This window comes from Eurytemora carolleeae, unplaced genomic scaffold, assembly GCF_000591075.1.
Source record: "Eurytemora carolleeae unplaced genomic scaffold, Eaff_2.0 scaffold401, whole genome shotgun sequence".
Taxonomy (NCBI): Eukaryota; Metazoa; Arthropoda; class Copepoda; order Calanoida; family Temoridae; genus Eurytemora; species Eurytemora carolleeae.
The window spans coordinates 403,179-427,059 of record NW_019396469.1 but is presented as its reverse complement, the minus strand read 5'-3'; the positions used below and the strand labels follow the sequence as shown (position 1 = coordinate 427,059).

Genomic DNA, 23,881 nt, shown 5'->3' with positions numbered 1-23,881 from the left:
GAAAATCCTTTGCAAAATCCGGTAAAATCTTTTGCAAAAAAAGTATTTCAAATTTAGACAAAGGAATTGAGTTTTTGCCACAAACTCAGATTTTCTAATTCCTATAACTTAGCAACCCGTTTTCCTAGACCTTTGATATTTCAAACTATAAATTCTGGTAGATCATATAGTCTAAGTTTGAAATATCAAAGGTCTACACCATCAGGTTGCAAAGATATAGGGGTTAGAAAATGTAAGTTTGTTGCAAAAACTCAATTCCTTTCCAGGCTTCTTAAACGCGACTCTGATTGGTTGAATTTTATACACTTTTCAGGATACTAGTACAAGATTAGATTAGTCTTAGATTAGTCTTGATATTAAGAAAAAGAGAGGACCAAGCATTAATCTCGATATTCACCATTCTAAAGTTTTCAGCTCTGAGTGAAATGTGTATGTAGTATACACGCTACGCTCTTCGGTATGAGTCGTGTTTAACCATTTTCTCTTTTTAGGTGCAACAGATAGAAGATTAGTAGCTATCACCATAGAATTCGATTCAACGTTTTTCATTTTTCGCGAACACTCCCTTTAAACAGTTTTTGTAATTTACCTGAGAATGGATCTTTTGGCAAATCAGATTCAAGTGCTAAAAAAAGTGTGAAATATTTTAGTTGTTTCTGCAGCCATTGCATATAAAATAATGCAATCTAAAGGTTATAGCTTGAAACTATTAAGATCAAATAAATTAGAAGTATTCAATATATTTTACCTCCTGTGAACCAAAATCATGTTTTTCTGATTAATGAGTTAAAATTTAAATATTGGTTTTAAATCAAGTTTTGACAAAGTTGGATCATTATAATGCCGAAGAAGTTTGATAAATCACAACTTTATAACCACATAGAGGAAATTTCAAAGGAATTGAGCCTTTGTAACAAACTCTGATTTGCTAATATCTATATTTTTTCCACCGGATGGTGTAAACCTTTGATATTTCAAACTCATATTTTTTCATCTAACAGAATTCATAGTTTGAAATATCTAAGGTCTACGGCATTGGATTACAAAGATTAGATTAGAATTAGAAATTAGAAAATCATAGTTTGTGACAAAGACTCAATTCCTTTAATTAATTTAAAATACTTACCACATTCAGCTTTCTTACTCTGCCCACTAAAATCAACTTGTTCCAAGCAAAAATTATCATCATATTTTGGCAGATCATAGTCATCTTTCAATTTCCATTCGTCGTCACTAAAAGTTTATGGTTTTTTCAAATTTCATTTTCAGAAAGTAACAGAATGAAAAAAGGATTGTACTGTAAGTTTAATTTCTAGTGACCCAAAGATGGCAATATCCATGTACAGAGCGTCCCATATCATATTAGATTATCAACAATCTTCAACGCCAAAATACGCACATAATACGCGAAAAATCTAGCATTTTCTGCCAACAAAATTTTCTATTAGCCTTATTAAATTTTTTTAAATGATTCATTCTTCTTAAATTTTCTGATTTGTCCCCCAAATCGTAATTTAGACCCATTGACGCGGTCTAATTTGATGTGGGACACCCTGTATATATAATATTAAAAACTGATTATTTTCAATTGTGGAAGTGACTTGCACATTTCTCCCGCAGGAAAAAATATTGAAATTATCAGAAATTATCACTTCAAGCTGGAAAAATGCAAATTCTTTCATATATTTAAGCATATAAAGGTTTCAAGGGCATCAGGTATTGTCATCTTTGTATGGAGAGTCAAGTGAAATCACATTTAGTTGAAGCCAAGGTGATGTAAACCCTGCAAGAGTCTTTTAACAGTGTCAAATGGTAATTTGTTCTTCATATATGGAGAGATTATAACTAATAATTACTAGTATTAGAAAATATTTCAATCCAAAGGTATATATAAAAATACAAACCTCCAGTAAAAGTAGTTATCAGTGATATCTGAGACTCTATAATATCGTGTTGTAGAGGATGAACCCTGGTTTAAATCCAGTTTATAATATTTAGGATTCGATCCATCCATATCCGATATCTTAATGCTCTTACAACAAGCTAAACAACAAACATGAGAATATGCTACATGTAGGTTGAAGACGGTAATTGATTGTTTATATATATATATACTTGGCTTGGGTGTCTGATTGTCTGCTTGTGTCCAATAACCGTCGAAAAGCCTCAACTGATTGGGCCCAACATTTTTGAGGTTTATGGATGCTCAGAATTAAAAATATGTGTCATCACAAACTTTGATTTTCGTAAAATTCTGAAATTCCACAAAAAGATATTTAATAAATCCTCAAAAAATGGGCGCGAAGCGGACTGAAATTATAGTTTTAAAATAAAAAAGTAACCTGAATTATCAGTTACCAGACCGCTAACATCTGTCACTGAAAAAGTTGTATGTATATATATTCTTATAAAGGAATTATAAAATCAGAGTTTGTGACAAAAACTCATTTTATTTGAAGTTATGAAAAAATTGCAATGCAAAATGCAAATCACATGCCAGTGTAGATTGTGTTACTTAAAACTCTAGTGTGTTAACGTTATTCGAAACAATAGTTCACTAAAACTAAAAAAATAATTATGAAAACGGAGAACTGAGTTCTTGCCACAGACTTTGACTTTTTAATCGATTATTTTTGTAACCTGCTTGATATTTCAAACTATGAATTCTGTTGGATCAAAGGTTCCAAAGATAAATTTGATTTGGTGGCAAAAACTGTTTCTTTCCCTAACTAGGAGATTACTTATGACTCCTTCCAATGCTCCAATACTAGGAAAATGAATTGGAAGAGAAAAAGAAAACTTACCACATGCTGGTGGACTGGATGAACTATCTAATGAAAACTTACCACATTCTGGTGGACTAGTGGCTGAACTATCTGATGAAAACTTACCACATGCTGGTGGACTAGTGGCTGAACTATCTGATTTGAATACACCCCTGATTGTAGACAAAATTGTGACTTTAATCGCTTCATAAAATTTACTGTTTTATCTCTTTCTCATCTAACTGAGCTGGGAACTTTAGAATGGTGGATATCGGGATTAATGCTTGATCCACTCTTTTTCTTAATCTCCAGATTAAATATTGCTTGTTGTCCTCATGAATTTAATCTCCAGATTAATTAACAGATCGGTATTATGGATATCACATTCTAAAGTTTTTCAGCTCTGATTTCTGAAATGGGGAATTCTTTGTCTGAATATGATTAAGTTGTATTGAAGGAAGTGTGGGAAGATTTAACTGTCGGAGATTTGCCATTTTTTTGTATTTTTGTGCTCAAGGGCACTTTTATGAATGAATGAGTAAAATACCGAGTAAATTAAAAATCTAAGATGTTTTTGAAAATGGAACACCCTCGCACATAGTTTTGTGGGAAAAAAGAATATATGTAAAAAAAGTTGATAAGTACAAACTAAGCAAAAACTACTGATGTTTTTTTAAACTGGAAATAGTTTAAACTTACTCTTTTTTGATTTCTAGATTTGATATTTGTGAATCAAGAGCAGAGTATTCATTTCTAGAGCCATGCTTTTCAAAGGTTCTAACCAATCCAGGGCGAATAGCTTGTTGGACATACTGACAGCATTCTAAAAAAATTGGGTTTTTTAAGCGGTCAATAAAAAGGTAACAATCATGAACGGGAATTTACATACCTGACCATTCAGTGGGCACATAAGTTGTTGTTGTGGTTGTAGTTGTTGTGGTTGTAGTTGTAGTAGTAGTAGGTATAGGAGTATTAACCTCAATATTTTCTATTTAAAGTTACATGTATCAAAAGACGTTGCCCCTGGAATTTCGTATTTTGAAAAAAGAAAATTCAGAATTTTGAAGAAAAAATTTAAAACAAAGTTTGAAAAAACTATCATATTTATTTTAGCCCATGTCACCCCCTAGCCTCAAGGTTCCCATGGGTTTCATCAAAAAATGTTATCCAAATTTTCACGCCGTTAAACGAACAATTAAGGAAAATGTTTACAGAACTAAATACATTTATCTTTCCTATGAACTCAAACCCAACTTGACAAGTAAACTTTACAGTTTTCCCAATACCCTCTGTATTATCAACAACAGATTTTGAAGCTCTGGGATCAAAACAATTACTAATTACAGAATTACTAGAAATAATGTGCTTTCATGGATTACAGTTTTATCCATTTTCTTGTTTCAATCTTTACAAAACATGTACCATGAGCTAAATAGCCAATTACTTTTGTTGTATCTATATGAAGAAATTGTTAAAAATGGCTCATGCTGAAGAACGTAGCGTCCATACATATTCAGAACATTGCAACATTCAACTCGGATCGTAAAATAATCAATTTAATTCCAAACAAATCATTCAGATATTACAAACAATAGTCATCGATTATTTTTCGACGCATTCGTATATAGTTAATATTTCATAATAGTTTTGATTCTGTTTTTTTTAAATAATATTTGGCTGACGCTGGATTTTCGAAATTCCTGGAAAAAATGAAAATGTCGTCTTCATTATCACAAATCCTCGAAATTAATGTTATTATCTATCAGTTCATTAAAAATAAAAAAATATTATGAAATATCAACTATATACGAATGCTTCGAAAAACTATCGATGAATATTTGTTGTAACATCTGAATGATTTGTTTGGAATTCAATTAATTTTTTTACGATCCGAGTTGAATGTTGCAACTTTCTGAATTTGTATGGACGTTACTTTCTACGGTATGAGCCTTTTTTAACAAATTTCTCGTTAAAGACGATTTAGATAGATAAGATTAACTAAATTCTGCTTAAATATAAAAATAAAATAATTATCACTTTATATTTTCAATCTAGACAGAATATTTTTTAATTATTTATAAGTTATGAATTGTTTATTTCCCTAATTGGGGTAGGTGGTAGATATTTGTCCAAGCAGTAGGCTGAAAAAGTAGAGATTAAGAAAAGTCTAACCAAAAGTTTTCAATAAATTGTACGTACTTTACTCAAATGGTAAATTCATTAAATGAGATTTTTACAGATTGCATAGAGAAATTTTGTAAAAATATTTTTGCATTTTTATTTTCAAGGGGGAATTTAAATTTTGTGTGCACCCTCGTTTTCATTCATATTCCTGTGAATTTTCTCCTGTGAATTTATTAAAATTCTTTTTTTAAAACATTATTTTGTGAAAATTATGTTTCAATAGCTTTTAAACTAAAGACAAATACATGATGAGATAGGATTTGTTCAGATGTAACTCATGAGTAAACAATTCAATACAGAGTCCAAAAAAAAGAAAGCAAAATCATCTCAGCTAGTTCAATTCAATACAGAGTTAAGAAAAAAACCAAGATAATCTAAAAATGGTTCTTTCTTGTAGAGTGGTGTACTAAAAGGACATCCAAAATTTTTTTTTTTCAAAATCAGTCGAAATTTGATTGAGAGATGTATGAAAGAGAAGAAAATTAAGATCAAGAAATATAGAAATCTCAAAATATTTTCAACTGATATCATATAAATATTTAAAAATATTGCAAAACTTAATTAAAATAAAATATTAAAGTTAAAATAAGAAGCCTGGGAAACTTTCCATTCATGGTCATAGCCATCAATAAGCCTTATCCAACCTGAACCAAAATACTAAGAACCTCTCATGCCATCTAATGAAAGAATTCGGGTCTTACATGAAAAAAATGTATTTCAGTAAGGCTGGGCAAATATAAACATAAACGGATTTCACCATTAAAAAAACTATTAAGGCTAGATAGTTCTAAGTAATTTTTCAATGACTGAAGTTTTTGATTCCAATTATTCCCAAAATATTTACCTTAAATGCATTTCCAACCAGGCAGCTGTATTTTATACTATTCTCAAACCTATCTCGGATTCCATCCCAGTTATGTGACATCTGGATCCATATAGATATTGCATGTTGGTAACTATACAATATATAGTATCAATCTCCTTAGATCTAAGCTAGTTTATGTTCCGTCACTTTTCTTTCATAATTGTTGTGAATAATAAGACAAATGAAGGATCCAGCAAAATTAAGATAAATAATATGTTTTACTTATACATGGTTTATAAATCTGATTGTATAAAAACTGATTAAATTTATCCAATTTCTATCCTTGTCATCGCTGGGTAAACTAGGTTCCAGACCACACACCAAAGCTAAAAGACAAACATTAGTTCTAAAGTATTACTAAATTATTTCAAGTAAAATATACTTACGAAAGCATATTTCTGGAGTACCAAAGTAAGCTTTTCTGTTGCCCATGCAGCCAAAAGTTTGGATTGGATTGGATCCATTTTCTAGCGCCCAACCATGCCTTTAAATATTCAGGGGTCATTAGTTCCAAAACTAACACTTGGCCCATTTCTAACACTGAGTGTTAGAAATGGGCACAAATTGAAAGAGTGGGGTTTTGGGATCCTAGCCCATATCCAGAGTAAAAGTCGTTATTAAAAACTATAACCTTCATTTTATCAAACATGACGAGGACAACAATTCCCAATTTTAAACGTTTTTTTTAAATCAAAATTATAATAGGAGTTATTTTATATTAAATATTTTGATCGTTTTCAAGACAATGTCAGGTTTTCCATTTTCGAACATATCCTGAATTTGAAACATTGTCGCATTTTCGAGACACAACCCACTTTCACGTTTTTGAGTATAATCCACAATTCGAAACAAAACTCACTGTTAAATTAGAGAATATGGATGATTAATTTTCAAGCATTTTAAGCAAACAATTTCCCGCATTTCTAGTTAAATCTATATTGTAAGAACAAATAATATTAATATTTTGATTTCTCAAAGCTGTAATGATTTTTTAATTATAAAAGAATAGTTTGTTTTTATTTTCTATTTTGTTTATATTTTACCTTATCAAAACATCTTGTTTTGTTATGTAAGTGCGTAAATACTTGAAAATTGACATAGGTATGAATTCCGGTAATTGTCTTAAAACCAGAATATGTTCCGCAAACGCGACATGAGCTGAAATCCGCTAATTGTCTCAAAACCAGGACATGTTCCGAAAATGCGACATGAGCTGAAATCCGGTAAATGTATCAAAATAGAGATATGTTCGAAAATAAAATCAAGAATCATCAAAAACCAATTCTCACACCTTACTGTTATAGTTTAAAATTGACATTTATTGTTTCAATATATACTTTTAACATTTTTATAAATATATGGTGTAATTTCGTTCTACTCGTCTTGGATTTAAATAAATACTCTTGAAAAAGATAACTTTGCAGATTTGGTCCATTTCAAACACTCCCCCCCCCCCCACACACATACATTATATAAAAAAGGTCACAAAGTCGTACGAGTGATTTGACCTTTTCAAGGTCTAGTTTTACAATTTGCAAGAAAAAATATTAGTATTTAGTGTTTTTCAGGAGTGTATCTGTTTGTTTTTTATAATATATATATATTTATTTATAGAAGACCTCTTACTCAGGCCTGTAGCTAAGAATTTCTAAGGGGGGGGGCATAATTAAGGGGCGTGGCGCAGGCGAAAAAAATTTTGACCTGAAAAACCCAATAAGTGTAAACTTAATGAATGTAGACAAAAAACTAGATTTTTAACTTATCATACATTACAGTTTATTAAGATAGATATTTTGCCTGTTTTCATTCTCTTAATTGCTATTGAACAATTGAGGCGGTGAAAGGGGGAGAACGTGCCCCTGTGCCCCCCTAGCTATTGGCCTACTCTTACTTTTCTAGTTTAAAGCTAAACATGACTTCTAGTTGGGAGAGGGGTTAAACCAACGAGGTTATAGGGTATAGAGTGTTGAATTGTTTATTATAAGGAGATTCTGGCCTAACAGTATAGTGATGCATCATGATTAGTTTTAAGTGAACAGTGGGTTAAACCGTAGGGTTTTCAATCGGATTTTTCTCGAATTACGCGAAATTTCGCGGAGTTCGATCACAGGGCTCGCAATTGTGTGCCAGTAAAATCCACCTGCAAAGGTAATTCTGCCGAGTTCCTGGTATTCTGATCCAACTCCTAAATGGGGAATCAGCTGTCCGGAGTTCCATAAATCCATTTCCTGAAAGAAAACGTTAACATCAGTAACAGTGACAGTGAATCGAATATATTATTCTTTAGGCGGAGTGGGATTCCTGTAGCTCCAGAAAATGGGATGCCTGCGTAGAGACCGGCAGTTGGTGGGGTCTTAAACATAAGACAGTTGCCGCAGCGCTTGGCCCCTAGCCTGTCCTAGCCGCAGCGCTCGGCCCAGAAAGTGACTTAACCTAACCTAACCCTAAATAAATACTAATTTAATTATTTTTCTGAATCTACAAAATTCAATCCCCCTCTCTCTGTTTTGAATTTTACGGGACATTGCGCACAACAGGAATCCCACTCCGCCTATTCTTTACTTCATGTCAATGTCATATACATATACTTAATGTCATACACCCATAAAGGATGAGACTTCAACTGTAAACTTGTTTATTTCTTTGCCAAATCATTAAAACGCCATTAGATTACTATATCTAAGGCAGAACTCATAAGTTAACCTTGGGATCGTCATACTTAAGGAGTTTGAAGTCGTCTTTACAGTCTCATCCTTTGTGAGTAACCCTGTATATAATTAATGCAACTTTTGTAAAAGTTTCATATATACGTATCTATATAAGTATATCCATATTAAGATTATATAAGCTTAATATGCGCATTAAAAAATTCATCATTGATATACAGTGATAACCAGAAAACTCTGAAATAGGAAGACAACATTCATAATCAAGTTATACCTTTTAAAATTTCAATGAGCATGAGAAACAACAATAACAGACCCATTTGACTATGTTAGTTATTTAAAAGCGTCTAGTAAAACTTTTTGCTTTGTAACAATATCAAATATTTAAGTATTGCTATAAAGTCGTCTTCCTATTTCATTGTTTTCTTGTAATCACAGTAACCTTGAAGCCATCTTTTCCATAAGGAATTTAAAAAGTAAAATCTTAAAGTTCTTATTGCAGCATTATCTTCTTACCTAGGCTAGTATTTGAAAATGTGCTGATTTGGTTGGTTAGTTCATAACAATTCCTGTTCCACCTTTCATAAAACAAATAAAATAATAGGTTAGAAGAAATGTATATAACAATAACATATTGCAAAACCATTTTACGTGAACCTCCATTTAAAAAAAGGGGGCCATGCCCGATTTACAAGGGTACTCTGAAACCCATTATCTCATCAAAAATGTGAAAAATAACTTGTTTTTTTGGATTGAAAAATGTTCCATTCTGATAATTCCTTTGTTGTTTCTGAAGCAAAAATGTACAAGACACTGAAATGTTAAAGAAAAGTAAATAATGTCACTTGAGTCCCTTAGCCCCTTAAAACATTCATATGCCCAAATTCCAGAATAATTTTCCATTTGTTCATTGACTAGGCGTGTAGTGGTTTAACAAGACAGTTACCTTTTGTATAAAGCATAAGGATGTGCCTTGTTTTCTGTGTAGTCTGTGCTTAAACAGTTTTCCTCTGGTCTATAAAAAGGAATTTTTTGAGTAATGTTTTAAAAAAAAACTAAAAACTACCTTTCGGGTTTTCCTGATGAGCTTTGGTTTATTGTTTGGTAGCATACTTCTAGAAAATAGGTCCAATAAAGTTTTTCACAAGAAGGAACTATAGTTTCTTTACAATCTTCAATGTGTTTCAAGCAGTGCTGGTATAGAATATCTCCCATATCTGAACACCACAGCGCATCTTTGCCATTTCTAAGTTGAGGTTCCGTGGTGTTTGTATACTGAAAAAACCAATTGTAAACTTCACAATAATTATATTAATTAAGCAAGCTAGATTATACCTGACTCACTATTGTCCAGAAAGCCTGTTGTAAGTTAGGAACTGCAGCAACTGGAGTTGGGGAGTTGGAAACATTTCCAGGATAGACAAAAGTTTGACTTGGATTATAAACATAATTAGTAATTATGTTGTCAACATTAAGGCCAAGAAAATGAGAGAGGTAAAGGGTGACAATGTTGATTGCTCTTGTAGGATTGCATATGTTTATAAGTGTAGAGTTATCATCTGTTAATGTGTTTTGCAGCTCTTTATTACTCTCTTTTAGAAACTTCAGCAGAGATGTTTGCTGGTTCACTAAATCTAGTTTAGGTGCCATAAGCTCGTCACTACAGACTGTTGAAGTGAGAGGACTCTTGGAACGAGAGGAATCAATACTTCCCATAATCAAAGATAGATCTCTTGGCAGACACTTACACTTGTAAAAACTGCTTTTAGTTTTTTGCACAGCAAAATAAACTTGTTTATTCTCATCTGGGTCTACACACTGTTGGGAGCATAGTTGTGGATCCGCAGCATTTATTACAAGGGTTGTATCCTCTGCAATATTGATCAAAATTAAAATTAACAGAAACATTGGGTGTTCTTCGATGTAAAGGAAATTAGAAAGCTATCAAAATAATTCCAATACTTTTGAGGAAGAATGACCTACATTTACCTTTTAGTGCATAAACACCAATATAGTTATTAATCCAATCATCTGCTTTCCCATTACTAGCCACTCCATCAATGGCAGTATCATAATCATAGAAAGTACCTAAAAAATAATTAATTAAAAAAATTAAGTTGTATTCACCTGATAAAAGTTACAACGCAGTGAGAAAAAAAACTTACCAACAAAGTCAAGAAATACTTGTCTTGGTCCAGAACTTTTCTTGAGCTTTATCTTTATACGACTGGCAACAAAAGAAGTCAAGTAGGTCGGCATGTCTAAGTCTTTGAAATAAATTATTCCTGAACTGTCCATCTGGTTTGGGTTAAAGGCAATTCTCCATTTGTCTTCTTCTGATCTTCTAGGGCTAATCCAATCTGGGTTACTAAAAAAAAGACTTGTTTTCTGGCATGAATTGTTTCTTTTTATATCTCTCTCTAGATTTATATAATATACCTGTGACTGTACTGACTATCCTTGAAATATCCAATCTGTATCTCAAATTCAAAGTTTGAGTTAAAATCTGTTTTGTTAAAGTAAACCCCCCAGATCATCGCAGATCTTTCCTTGAAATCAAAAACTATGGTGTCTTCAGATGAAAAGTCCCATCGGAAGTCACTTCGAGGATAATCCAGACCTGGGTAGTCATACAAAGGTATCACAGATCCCTAAACATACAAAGGCATCACAGATCCCTAAACATACTAAGGTATCACAGATCCCTAAAACATACAAAGGTATCACAGATCCCTAAACATACAAAGGTATCACAGATCCCTAAACATACAAAGGTATCACAGATCCCTAAACATACAAAGGTATCACAGATCCCTAAACATATTTTTATTTCTGTTTACAGCCTCTGATGAGAGAGATCAACTAAAATCTGGTTCCTTTGAATCAACATTTTAAACTAATTTTATTCGACAGTCCTATCTGTCAATAGTCAAAGCTATTTCTCACTTTTCATTAAATTTGAGTAAACACATTTCTAACCTGGTAAACAGTAATTGAGGAACTAGTATTGAGAATTGAGTCCTTATCAGCCATCATCAATGCCCTAAACAAAACAAAAAATATTTTGTTTCACACAATTCTAAAATAAAAACATGAGAAAATTGTATGAGAAGGAATTTACCTATGTGCAAACTTTTCTCCTGCTTGGTTATTTGCATTTGATTCTACACCTGATGGCTTAGAAAACTCACAGGTCACACTAAACAAACATTGTAATTTCAATTTTGATGAAGTTTTATTGTTTATTAGACTTCCAATAATTAAAAATTAAAAATAACTTAATTTCTTTAGTGGGACACTTTAACTTTTTACCAGGAATACAATACTTCAGCTATCTTATAGGTATATTTGCAGAGCGGGTGGTTATTTTAATTTTTTGTATTAATGATGTTAATTAACTTATCATTCCCCTTTCTTCGGAGAAAAGTAGGTTAGTAAGGTTGGTGAACAGGCAGTACAATATTTAACTTTCTATTCCAAACTCCACGGGGATATGGACTTTTGATTTTGCTTTTATTTATCTGTTAATGTATATTCTTTGTCTCTACATAGGTGAAGAATACGCTATAATACTTTTATGTAGAAGTTATATTCAGGGCTGAAATTTATAAAACTTACGTGATAGTCCTAGATTGTCCTGCTGAGTCCTGAAATGATATCTTGTATTCACTCCAACCATACACTTGGTGTTGGAAATACAATTCTCCGCAGGACTCAGATATATCAAACTCTGACACCTTGTATATCTAAACAAGGATTTTGTTGTATAATGTTGGAACATTAGAACTGAAAATTATATTAAAAATATGAGGTTTGAGCAAAAACTGCTAAGAAAACTCAAATATTTTGAACCTTGTAAATATTTTGGTTTTGGTTTTTGTAAAGCTTTAAAAATTTAGACAATAGACATCTTATAAATGTATCATATACTTTGTACAGTTTATGTCAACATCTATCCCTAAAAATGAAATATACGAATGGATATTAGTTGGTATAAAAATAACCTCGTAATCTGAAGGTGAACAGTCCTCTCTTGGAACTAATGGGTTTGTAGGGAAATTCTTAACACAGTAGCATTCAGAGGACTTGAAATAGAGAAGAAGATAAGTAATTTTTCCTCCAATAATTAGAAAACATAAATCCCAGTGATTATCAATATAAAGTAGTAAAACAGCAACCTTTTCTTTCTTTTTATTAGAAATGAAAATTAAATCACTTTAAATTAGAACAACCCTGATGAAAAATATTCCAAACATTTTTGAGGTTGGTCGTCCCCTGTAGTGTCATGTGCTTTATTTTTTGCCAGAAATGAAATTATTTAGTAAATAATATTTCAATTTAAAATTACCTTAAACATGTAAAGGTCATAGTTTCTAACCCTACAGTATTCAACACAATGTCGTGTAGTGTAATACAGTTGGTCATAATTCTTGGATACCTACAATAAATCAGTATTTTAAATTACCACTATGTCAATAAAGATGAGATTTAAAACTGAAGCCAAAGTAAACCCTTGGCATCTATTTACGCCCAAGTATATAAGGAACAAGTTATAAAGACTCAAGTTTTAGCTAAACTTGGTTTTAAGTAAAATAGATTTAGTGTGTTTAATCTCTTATTAGACTCGGTCTTAAGTGACAGGGCTGGGCAGTGTTCATGTTCCTATTTTTATTAAACGTTTGTTACACGTTCTAGAACATGTTGGTTCCTTGTTCATTCTTTTCTATGCGAAACAGTTTGGGCCACCTTTTAGAATTTTAGTTGTTATGGAATTATTTTCTTTTTTTTTAACTCCATTGACATTTTTTATGGATGATTTAAACTTTAAAGGTTTTTCCCATTTGTTAGCAGACTCTTTTGTTAATTTTCAAAAACCTCTGTTTCATTAACGTTCCGTTGCCAAATTGTAGTAAAATAAAAATTCTGATTTGTTTGGCAAGAAAAGAATTTTCTAATCTGTATATCTTTGAAACCCAATGTTGTAAACCTTAGATATTTCAGGCTAAGAAGTCTGTTAGATCAAAGAATCTAAGTTTGAAATAGCTCAGGTTCAAACTATAACGTTGTAAAGATATAGGAATTAGAAAATTTGGGTTGCAGCTGCAAGGACCTAATTTCTGTCATCTATTCTTTTTTTATTTTCATGCAACTCAAAGTAATCTTTAAACTGGTAAAATTTCAAAATCTATTAATGAAAGAATATTTAATCTTACCCTTTCATTACTGGAAGGAAATGTTTCAACACATGTATAATACCCTTCAGGGCTTTCCAGGATTTCTAAATATATAAGTTTAAAATAAGCAATGTGAAAATGACAACATAAATTTCATGTATAATTGTAAAAAGCTAAAATGTAATTGGTTGATTTAAGCAAGCAAAGTGCTATTGTTTTACTAAGATTATATATATATATATATATACTGCTAGTCTGTCGGTCTGTCAGTTTGAATCTAAACTTCAAAATGGCTGAACCGATCAGGCCAACATTTTTTGAGGGACCTCACATGACTTTGTGGAAAGTCAGAGCTAAAAATTTTTGATTTTAAGATGGGCGCGAAGCGCCCTGAAAGCCTAGTTTAATCAAATTTTTCTTTGTTGTCAGAAAATAAGTATCTACTTATGATAAAACACGTATTTATGCGTCCCAGATTTATTTAGAAACTCTTTATTCAATAAATCTTGATTTGTCAATTATCAACAATTTCAGGATTCCATACAAAAAATAAAAATCTGTTAAATTTCACTCATGCAGAATAAAAACTATTTTTGCAAGTCTATAATAAACTCTGTGATTAAACTATATAAAAAACCCAAGATGATTATGTTTACCTGGAATGAACAAGGATAAAGTTATCTGCTGATCTGCTGGTGTAGACCTCTCAAATGTATCTGGTTGAAAAATCAAGAACTGGAAAGTGCGGGTTTCTGTTAAAGCAAACTCGTCCACAGGAACATTACAATTCTGATATTTATGATAAATAAATTGAATAATTTTATTAAAAATAACTTTAAAATCTGTAAAAGAAAACTTTGAATAAATGTAACCTTTCCGGCGGCAGTTGAGAGATTACCATCCAAGATCTTGGCAAATTTTCTCATGTCATTTGACCCATAAATTGTAAATCCGTTGGTTCCGCAGCAGTTAGTTCCCCCCTTATGAGAGTTTTGGATTTTGAAATTCAAAAACTTTTTCCTGCAGCCATAGTCCAGAGCAAACTAGAAAAACAAATTATAGTGTTTTAATATGAATTTATGACATAATTTAAGGAATTGTTTACACAGTTCAAGCCAGCCTACATTTTGTGAAGTTAACATGCATATAGCCTATACCCAACTGTACAAGCAAATGCATATATAACTATGTGAAGTACAGTAAATTCTTGTATAGATTGGATGAAGGTAGGATCAACATTCAAAGATCTTAAAACAAAGTCATGAGCTAACATGAGAAAAGAATTTACACTAAGTAATATTATAATAATCTGAAGTGTTACTATTTTTAATCTAAAATATTATGGGACTAATTCAACAACTTACTGATGCCTCCCTCCCCACGGTGTTTAGATTTGCTGACCATACACTGGAAGAATCATCATCCTCACATGTAGAGTCTGTAGGATTAAAACAGTGACACTTGTGAATTGTGTATTTTCTTTAAGTACATTTCTGTTACATTTTGTTACATTTTTGTTATTTTTTGTTACATTTTTGTTACATTTTGTAACATTTCTGTTACATTTTGTTACATTTCTGTTACATTTTGTTACATTTCTGTTACATTTTGTTACATTTCTGTTACATTTTGATACATTTACATTTCTGTTACATTTTGTTACATTTCTGTTACATTTTGTTACATTTCTGTTACATTTTGGTAATTTGTTTAGATTGGCACATTATGGGCTGAAGACTAAAGAATATTAGTCTCTTAAATTAAAGACTTCAGGGATCAGATGTAATACAGGGTGACCCAAAACAAAAATCTTTTGAAATTTCTTGAAAAAGTGCTCTAATGTATAGTTTTTAATTTTAGAAGGGGTTGTTAAATTAACATTTTGGTGTACGATGCTTCCGTTTGGCGCAAAACTGTGTATATCTGTTAACTTCAGAAGCCCCTATTTGACATAATGCAAATAACCCGCCTATTTCTAATATTTCCAAGGTCTATCAAAGCTGTTCCAATCATGGAGCCGGGATTTCTGCAACCATTCTTTTTTTTAAGGGTTCTCCTTTTAGAGTTTTGGGTATAGGACTACATATACACTTTGGAGTTTAGAAAGCCCATGGAAGAAAAATCTGAGGTGGTTCTGATTAATTTAAATAAATTTTTTTTGTTTCCTAGGCAATATTTGATAGCTTAAGTTAACAGCGAGATTTTCAAACATTCAACATTGTTTTACACCAAATGGAAGGATTGGATGACAAAAAACTTAATTAATGACCCCTTCTAAAATAAAAAACTATATACTGGGGCACATTTTCGAGTAATTTCAAACGATTAAAAGGGCTAAACTTCCTAATCCGTGCTTTTTCTGGGTCACCCTTTATATGGTAAGAAGTAGCTGAACTATAATACATGTTGGTTCAAGCTAGCTGAACAGAATTTGTTAAACTTCATATATAAAGGTTAAACCATGTCTTGGTAGTCATAGAATCTGGTCCCAAAACACAGAAAGGATAGTTTAAATAGCTGCATACAATTTTACAGAAAGGAAATGAGTCTTTTTCACAAACTTAAGTTTTTGAATCCCTATATCTTTGCAACCTAATGATGTAAACCTTTGAAATTTAAAACTTAAATCATTTGATTTAATAGAATTCTTAATTTGAAATATCTGAAGTCTATGGCACTGGGTTGAAAAGATATAGGGATTATAAAATCAGAGTTTGTAGCTAAGACTAGATTCCTATTTGATCCAATACTAAGCCAATTCTGAGCAAATTGTATAATGCACCTATACCTGTCAGTGCTGGGATGACCTTAGGATCTGACGGAGAAGGTCGTGAGTCTAGTACTACAGTAGGGTTCTTGCATGCATTGGAACCTTAACAAGTTTAGCTTTTTCACCTGGCACAAGACTGTCAATTATTAACAATATATCTCCGTGTAAAGTCGTCTTTAACTTAAGTCCCCTCTCGGAGACACCAAACCAAACAATTTTAACCGCTTTTCTTAATTCTCCCCGATGGAGTCATAAACAACCTCGCGTATTGTGAATCCATTTTCATGTTAAACAAAGAATATTTTCATAAAAAGAATTAGTGACTTTCATTAATAATCAATTGTCATTTTCATTTCAGAAGTTTAAAACGTCTTTAAGTACTGTTCAACAATTATTAACCCCTTTATCACCCGCTATTAGATCGTAAGGATTTTTTCATTATAAACATTTATTATAACATTTGTACATGTTATCAATATATTTGTAAGTTTAGCTTTTTCATCTGGCACAAGTCATATGTCAAATAAAATCATATAACATAAGAAATTTCATTAAAATAATTGAATAGTGAATTGTTACCACATTTTTTAGAGCCAGACACTGCAAAAAGCATAGGTTTCAAAGATGTTATTGCTGTGCTGTACATTTTACAGGTGTTTGGGGTTGATGAGCGGTCAGAGAACCAAGTTAAAGCCTATTTGTATATTGGAATTAACATTTGATGTTAAAAAACATAAAATTATTTTCGATACTTTTTTAAAAAGCTTGACATCAAAGGATAAAGATTAAAAAACAGGTTCTGACAAGCAAAGAAAAAGCATATTTGAAAGATTTAATAAAAAAGTTTACTGGGCTAACTAATTTTAAAAGTTAGGTTACACAGAAATATTAATCTTATCCCCACTGTATCCCTTAGACTTACTAGCTTACCAAACAATTTGAGGTCTCAAAACACAAAGTGGCACACTCCATCCAAGACTCAGCAGTTGAAGATGGGGTAATTTCAGTCCCAATATCAATTTGATAATCAAACCAGGGGCATTTATTAGTTAAATCCTCTAGTAAAAGAAACTGTGTTAGCTTTTCATCTCCAATGTTATATTGTTCATAAACATTTATTTTTTATTTTTTATATAAGTAAAAAAACGTCCTTTTGATGAAAAGATGAAAAAAAGCTTGTATGATTAGAAAAAGATAAATTATGAAATGATAATGTTAATGATATTTGTAATTCATAATTTAAAAATAAAAAATAAAAATATATCATTTAACTAAACAATACACATTGAAACTGTTGATATAAAAAATCATGATTCTCTAATAATCTTTTTAAAGTTTTGAAAAGCTTTGTGTCAAAAGTTAAACCGTTGGTAAACTAATGGAGTAACTCATTCAAATAAAAGAAAAACTTTCTTTTGATGAATTCTCATAATAAAACAGAACATTTACAAGACATACACAATTTACCAAAAATCATTTAAACCATGGTACATACCTGTACTACAGTCTCTTGTACCATGTAGGAAAGGACTCTTTAAAGCTGAAATCTTTTTGCGGTTTTTAATGAGAATGCAACCAGTGACAGGAGGTGTATTTGTTCTCCAAAAATTACACAGTTCCTTGTTAGCCCTACCAAACAATAGTCACTATACACAATTCCATGCATTATCACCACGCTTTGTGGTCAATGTCTCCGATTAGGTTAAAAATTTCATAATGCCTTTTTTAGGATGTATCAATTTGGGAAATGCAATATTTTTGATTTTTGACCAGTTTAAAGGTCTTTTATGGCCACTTAATGGGACCATTCACTTATTTGGGCAATTAAAGGGTAAACTTAATAGCCTATAAGCTATTTGATGGTATTAGTCTTACTTTTCAAAGAAAACTGTGACCTGAGAAAAAGCCGATTTATCATTAAGAATTCCAGTGCAAAGGTATGATACCTTTGCATTTACATTATTTGATGCTTTTTGTCATAGATAACTTATTTTAAACATTTGAAGGTTTGAAGCATTTCCCATATTTCCCCAGGAATCAACGTTATTTAATGAAGAGTTGGAATCTGGAAACCGGTTTGTCCTGTATAGAAAGTTGCCTTTGAATAAAGGTGTTCATTTGTTCAATCATGTTTAGATACAAAAAACACGTTAATTTCTTAGTAATTCTAAAATCAAAAGTTTTTATATTTTATTATATAATGGCTAACACATAATGTCAAATTGAAATAAGATAATCTTTTCATTTTATTGGGCTGTGTTACTGAAAAATACTTTGAATAGTGTCTATGCAAAGGTATCATACCTTTAAGTTTGAATTTTAAGCGATAAGTAAGCTTTTTCTCCGGTTTACCATGAAATTACCCAAATAAGTTCTTTAACTTTAATAATTTATTTCAATTAAGGGATATGAGCACAAGCTCATTCATACAAATAAAACGAAATGTTAGTAAACCTATTTCCAGTTTGTTTTCGAAGTCTTGTATTGATCAAGATTGATTAAAAGACGAGTGTACCCCAACGTTTTGTGTTGCGCCATTGTCTTAAATACTTGATTATGTAATAATGTAATTACCCAAATAAGTGAATGGTCCCTTTAAAAAATGTTGAGTTTTATGAATTTAAAAGTTTGAAAATCAACAGCTAGCTCTTAACCTCTTTTTAAGTTTTTTTGCTACTTTTTCAAAGTATTTTGATCTTAAAAATTGATATAAAATGCAGCCTCCAATTATGTTCATCTACAAATATCAAGAAGAAAATTTGGGAGAGGCAATCATTGACCTACATTTTGACCTCAGAAAACGTAGAAAATAAGGGAAAATAGCACACAACACACTTTTTACTATAACTTGATTATTTTTGTTTTATCAGACGTGTTTAATATGTCTAGCAACCACATAAATCATGAGCCAAAAGAAACTCATATATCTGATCTCTGTTTTGGCCACTTTTTAAGAATGGCCTCTAAAGAGATCAAACTATAAAATCAATTAAAATGGGTCATGTAATTTTTAAAATCAGAGTATTCTTGATGTTCAGATTTCAGCCTTCTATCCCAATTTTTAAGACTAAAATACTCTGAAAAAATTGCGAAAAAAAAGGAAAATGTTGAAAATACAGGGTGTTTCCAGAAAATGATCATTTTAATCCACTTAATGTTAATGGGTTTTTAAAAATATTTTTTCATATCAATAAAATAAAGATATTTTTAGATTTTTCCAGAAACCAAACGAGATTAATGCTCAACTTTTTTTGACAAATTTTCAAAAGAAAATTAAAATGCCTCTTTTTCTTTGACACCCTGACAACAAGAAATAACTAACTGTCAATCAAACTTTGAAATTTATGAAGTTTACAAACGACCAAAACTGTTTTAATTGGCCAAACAAGATCTTTTCAAAATCAAAAAATATTGGATTTCCCGATTAATATAACCTAAAAAAAGTATCCTGAAATTTAAACCAAAATCCGAGATATTGACCACAACAGACATGGAATGAGCCACATGCTGATTTTTCTATTTTATTGAAATTTTAAAGTTTGTCCATCCTGAAAAAAAAACAAAATAGAAATAGATAGAAACCCTAATTGTCAGCTGAGAATAAAAGATGGGAAGGCATTACCTGCAATGGTCTGCACATTCTTGTACACTAGATGCTGAGATTGGTTTGGCTTTATCCTTATCCAAAACATCAAGCCCGGGAGAAAACCTTGAAGGGCACTTGTCTACAAGAAAAAAATTTTAAATAATTTTTTTTTTNGTTTGACATGGTATACATAGTTGAATTACTGACCTACCGTGGAGTTAAACTAACTATACCAGGTTTAACTATTAGTTTGACATGGTATACATAGTTGAATTACTGACCTACCGTGGAGTTAAACTAACTATACCAGGTTTAACTATTAGTTTGACATGGTATACATAGTTGAATTACTGACCTACCGTGGAGTTAAACTAACTATACCAGGTTTAACTATTAGTTTGCCCTGGTATTCTTTATAAAACATACTGTCCCGGTTTGCCTGTAACTGTTTAACTTTGATTTATTTATAAAAGACGACATTCCCTCTGTGTGTCTGTCTAAATATACTGATTCAGTTTCAATTGGATCTCCACAAATTTAGGTGTGAAAATGAATTTTCTAAAGTGAATTTATCATTATAAAAGGTAATAGTTTGTAAACCTTATATAACCTTCAAAGTGTTTGCATAAGTGGCATGCATATTTATAAGCTTACATATTCTATACTCATCTATATTTATACTTTGCTTGTCTCAGTGTTTGTTCGTTTGTCTGTCTGTTTGTATCCATTAAAAGTCAAAAACAGCTAAACCCATTTGGGCCCAAATTTTGTGTGGGACCTCACGTGACCCCAGGGAAGGTTTATGAATGATCAAAATTTTAAAAATTTGTGGTTAAAAGTTTTTATTTTTGTAAAATTTCCAAATGCATGAAAAAATATTATGAAATCCGCAAACTTTTTTTGTTTTTTTTTTATAGTGTACAAAAAGAAGATGCTGACAGATTATGTCACAATTAAAAATTAAAATAGAAGATGAAGAGGGCTAAGCGCCCTGAAAGCCTAGTTTTGTACATTTCAGTTATGTGGCTTGTATATATGGAAATCTGATTCAATAAACAACTGAAGAAACTTATCAAAATTATTTACAATTCAACCCAGACAAAACTTGTTGTCTGGGGTCTATTTGAAAGTAACCACAAAACTCAGATACTTCCAATATTTTCTTACATCTTTAAAACTATTTATTTCTAGAGGCTCTACTCTCTAGGCTAGTAAGTTCAGCATATATTCAGCCTTGTTATTTATCATGTATTTATATCTAGAAGCAATAAATGTATACTTCTGAAGCATAATCTTTAATGCTTGGTTTCTACTTCTAAACTAAAAATTAAGACACATTCACAGGTTTATCCACATGTGAATTCACTATTGCTAGATTTCGGGGTATATATTCTATATAAATAATAAGACCCATTTAAACTGGACAAAAGCTACTTGTACTCTACAACTTGCTTTAGCTGGTTAAAAGTCGGTAAGAGATTTGAGATAAATAAGAGTTTACAATGAATGATTAGTTAAAGCAAAAGTATAAAGGAATCAAAATTTATTTTTGTCAGACAAGACGCAATAAGGAGTAGAGTTAAAACTTACGAATAGGAGTTGTTTGAGAACCGCTGAACTCAGAAGATTGCAATGTATCATTAGCTTCCAAAGTTTTCCAATTAGTAAAAGTTAAACATGATCCTGTATCACTAGAATAGATCCAACCCTTGCATCCATCCTAGGCAACATAATATCAAAATAAAATTATGAAACAAAATAAATCGGTTCTTTAGTGAAAACTTTTTGGTTTCTTATTCTCTTATTTTGCAATATGAATCAACTTAGTGTAATCTGCAGAAATGACTAATCAGAGAAACCAATTAGCTTTTCTTATTGGCTGAATCTATACAGCGTGCTGGCCAATAAGTGATCTGGACCTTAGCTTTTTTCACAAGAAATAGAAGAATTAGTAAAAAAAACTCATAGTTTTTCCGAATCAGGTGTTACTGACTGACTTGGTCTATAATTTCGCAATGTTAACCCTATCCCTGCTGGGGTACTAGAAAACCAGGATACGTTGGGGGGGGAGGGTCAATTGATGTCCAAAAATGACAAATCATACATCATTAGAATCCGCAAAAAAATTTGCAAATTTGCAAAAATTGATTTTGTTTGGAAAATCCAGTTATATAGTAAAAATGTTTGGAAAAAAATGTCCAAAAAATTATAAAATATACATTTTTGAAAAGCCCTTGACCATGCCATTTTAAGTATGCCAAAAAAATTGCAAAATTTTAAATAACCTGATGTGTAATTAAGCAAACTAAAAATGTACAAATTTCTTTTGACAGGTTGTATGCAAAAAATAGCAAAATTTCTTTGTAAAATTCGTGGGATCCGTTTTCTTTTGTCATAGGCTTTCCAAAAAGCTAAACATTATCAAAATCTGACAACTGAAAGTGGGTCAAAACAATGATTTAGTTTGTTACTGGAAAAAGTAGTCATTCAAACAGTGTGCCTGAGGATTCAGGAAGTTAGTTTATAAGCCAGATTTTAGATCTAAAGGGAGGGCTATGGGTATTTAGGAAAAGTCAGAAAATTTCAACAGCCTCCCCAGTAGTAATAGGGTTAAAGAAATATGGTGAATAATTATTACCCTATTGTAACAGACGAAGTAGCAGTTATCCTCATGTTTAGGATCTACTATTTCTGTCAGCTCTCCTTCTCTATCAGATGGAATCAGTCCCATGGATGGGTCTAAGGATCCTAAATCAAAAATATTGTTGATATACGCTCACACTCTAAATCAAGAATCATAAGAATCTCTTATTTGGTAGCAACAATTGGACAGCTGCCGAGAAAGCACCAAAATATCGGTTATATTCAATAAAAATCTCTTATTACAACTTTTGCTGCCAAATAAATAATTTAGAGTCATGTGTTTAGAGAATGTTAAAACTTGGGAGCAAGACAAATAAGATCTTCCCCTGCCATAGTTGTTCCCAATTCTTTTTCTGTTCCAGGATGAATTTACTCACCAACAACAGTCTCAATGCCAATGTATGTGAAAGCAGGACCATCCTTGGTATATTCAAGAACAGTCACTTTCACATATCTTGTTGTTTGTATAGAAGGCAAAGGGATTCTATCAGGCAGCGCACTACATCCCTGGGTAAAGAAGTATATTGGCAACGTTAGGGCAATGCTATTAAGTAGTTAGAATTTATATGTATGCACCTTGTTGGAAGGATCTTTTAAAGTAAAATCATCGACTACATCATCATAAGTAGATCCATCCCTGGACACGGATATTTTTACTCTCTAAATATTTTCCCCTCCATAATCTTTTGTTTGTAATAATAGACAGAGTTCCTGATAGTATCGAGCTGTACAATATCAAGTTTTGAGTTGTACAATATCAAGTATTGAGTTGTACAATATCAAGTATTGAGCTGTTCAAAATCAAGTATCGAGCTGTACAATATCAAGTATTGAGTTGTACAATATCAAGTATTGAGCTGTTCAAAATCAAGTATCGAGTGTACAATATCAAGTATTGAGTTGTACAATATCAAGTATTGAGCTGTTCAAAATCAAGTATCGAGCTGTACAATATCAAGTTTTGAGTTGTACAATATCAAGTATCGAGCTGTACAATATCAAGTTTTGAATTGTACAATATCAAGTATCGAGCTGTACAATATCAAGTTTTGAGTTGTACAATATCAAGTATTGAGCTGTACAATATCAAGTTTTGAGTTGTACAATATCAAGTATTGAATTGTACAATATCAAGTATTGAGCTGTACAATATCAAGTATCATTTGAAGATGCGGAAAGAAAGATCTCTTCATAACAAATATAAAGTGAATTTCATTTGATAATGATA

The 23,881-nt window shown here is 31.4% G+C and overlaps 1 protein-coding gene across 1 annotated transcript; it reads right to left on the bottom strand.

The window, feature by feature from the left end:
• Positions 1 to 545: 545 nt before the first annotated feature.
• LOC111703875 (uncharacterized) lies at positions 546 to 23,309 on the bottom strand. Its single transcript, XM_023475952.1, has 38 exons — positions 23,230 to 23,309; positions 23,031 to 23,160; positions 22,649 to 22,758; positions 21,601 to 21,730; positions 20,047 to 20,149; positions 17,920 to 18,053; positions 17,355 to 17,482; positions 17,004 to 17,118; positions 16,443 to 16,526; positions 15,019 to 15,092; positions 14,527 to 14,697; positions 14,311 to 14,443; positions 13,694 to 13,758; positions 12,829 to 12,918; positions 12,485 to 12,565; positions 12,099 to 12,226; positions 11,602 to 11,679; positions 11,460 to 11,523; positions 10,920 to 11,131; positions 10,646 to 10,848; positions 10,470 to 10,568; positions 9,816 to 10,351; positions 9,547 to 9,755; positions 9,427 to 9,495; positions 8,997 to 9,058; positions 7,955 to 8,042; positions 6,201 to 6,298; positions 6,097 to 6,140; positions 5,794 to 5,874; positions 4,210 to 4,220; positions 4,005 to 4,083; positions 3,655 to 3,757; positions 3,465 to 3,588; positions 2,805 to 2,938; positions 2,343 to 2,378; positions 1,905 to 2,043; positions 1,127 to 1,233; positions 546 to 625 (listed from the first exon to the last, which is right to left on the bottom strand). The coding sequence occupies exons 3-38, from the start codon at positions 22,739 to 22,741 to the stop codon at positions 546 to 548; spliced, it is 4,185 nt and encodes a 1,394-aa protein (XP_023331720.1). The 5' UTR covers positions 22,742 to 22,758; positions 23,031 to 23,160; positions 23,230 to 23,309.
• Between the last annotated feature and the right edge of the window lie 572 nt (positions 23,310 to 23,881).

Bases quoted from the DNA above. Each gene is read 5' to 3' on its own strand.
- LOC111703875 (XM_023475952.1), bottom strand. From the start codon at position 22,741: ATGGGACTGATTCCATCTGATAGAGAAGGAGAGCTGACAGAAATAGTA. The intron at 17,119-17,354 runs GTAAGCTAGTAA...ATATACAAATAG, and splicing joins TTGAGACCTCAAATTGTTTG to GCTTTAACTTGGTTCTCTGA. The intron at 9,059-9,426 runs GTAACTGTCTTG...GTTTTATGAAAG, and splicing joins CCTTATGCTTTATACAAAAG to GTGGAACAGGAATTGTTATG.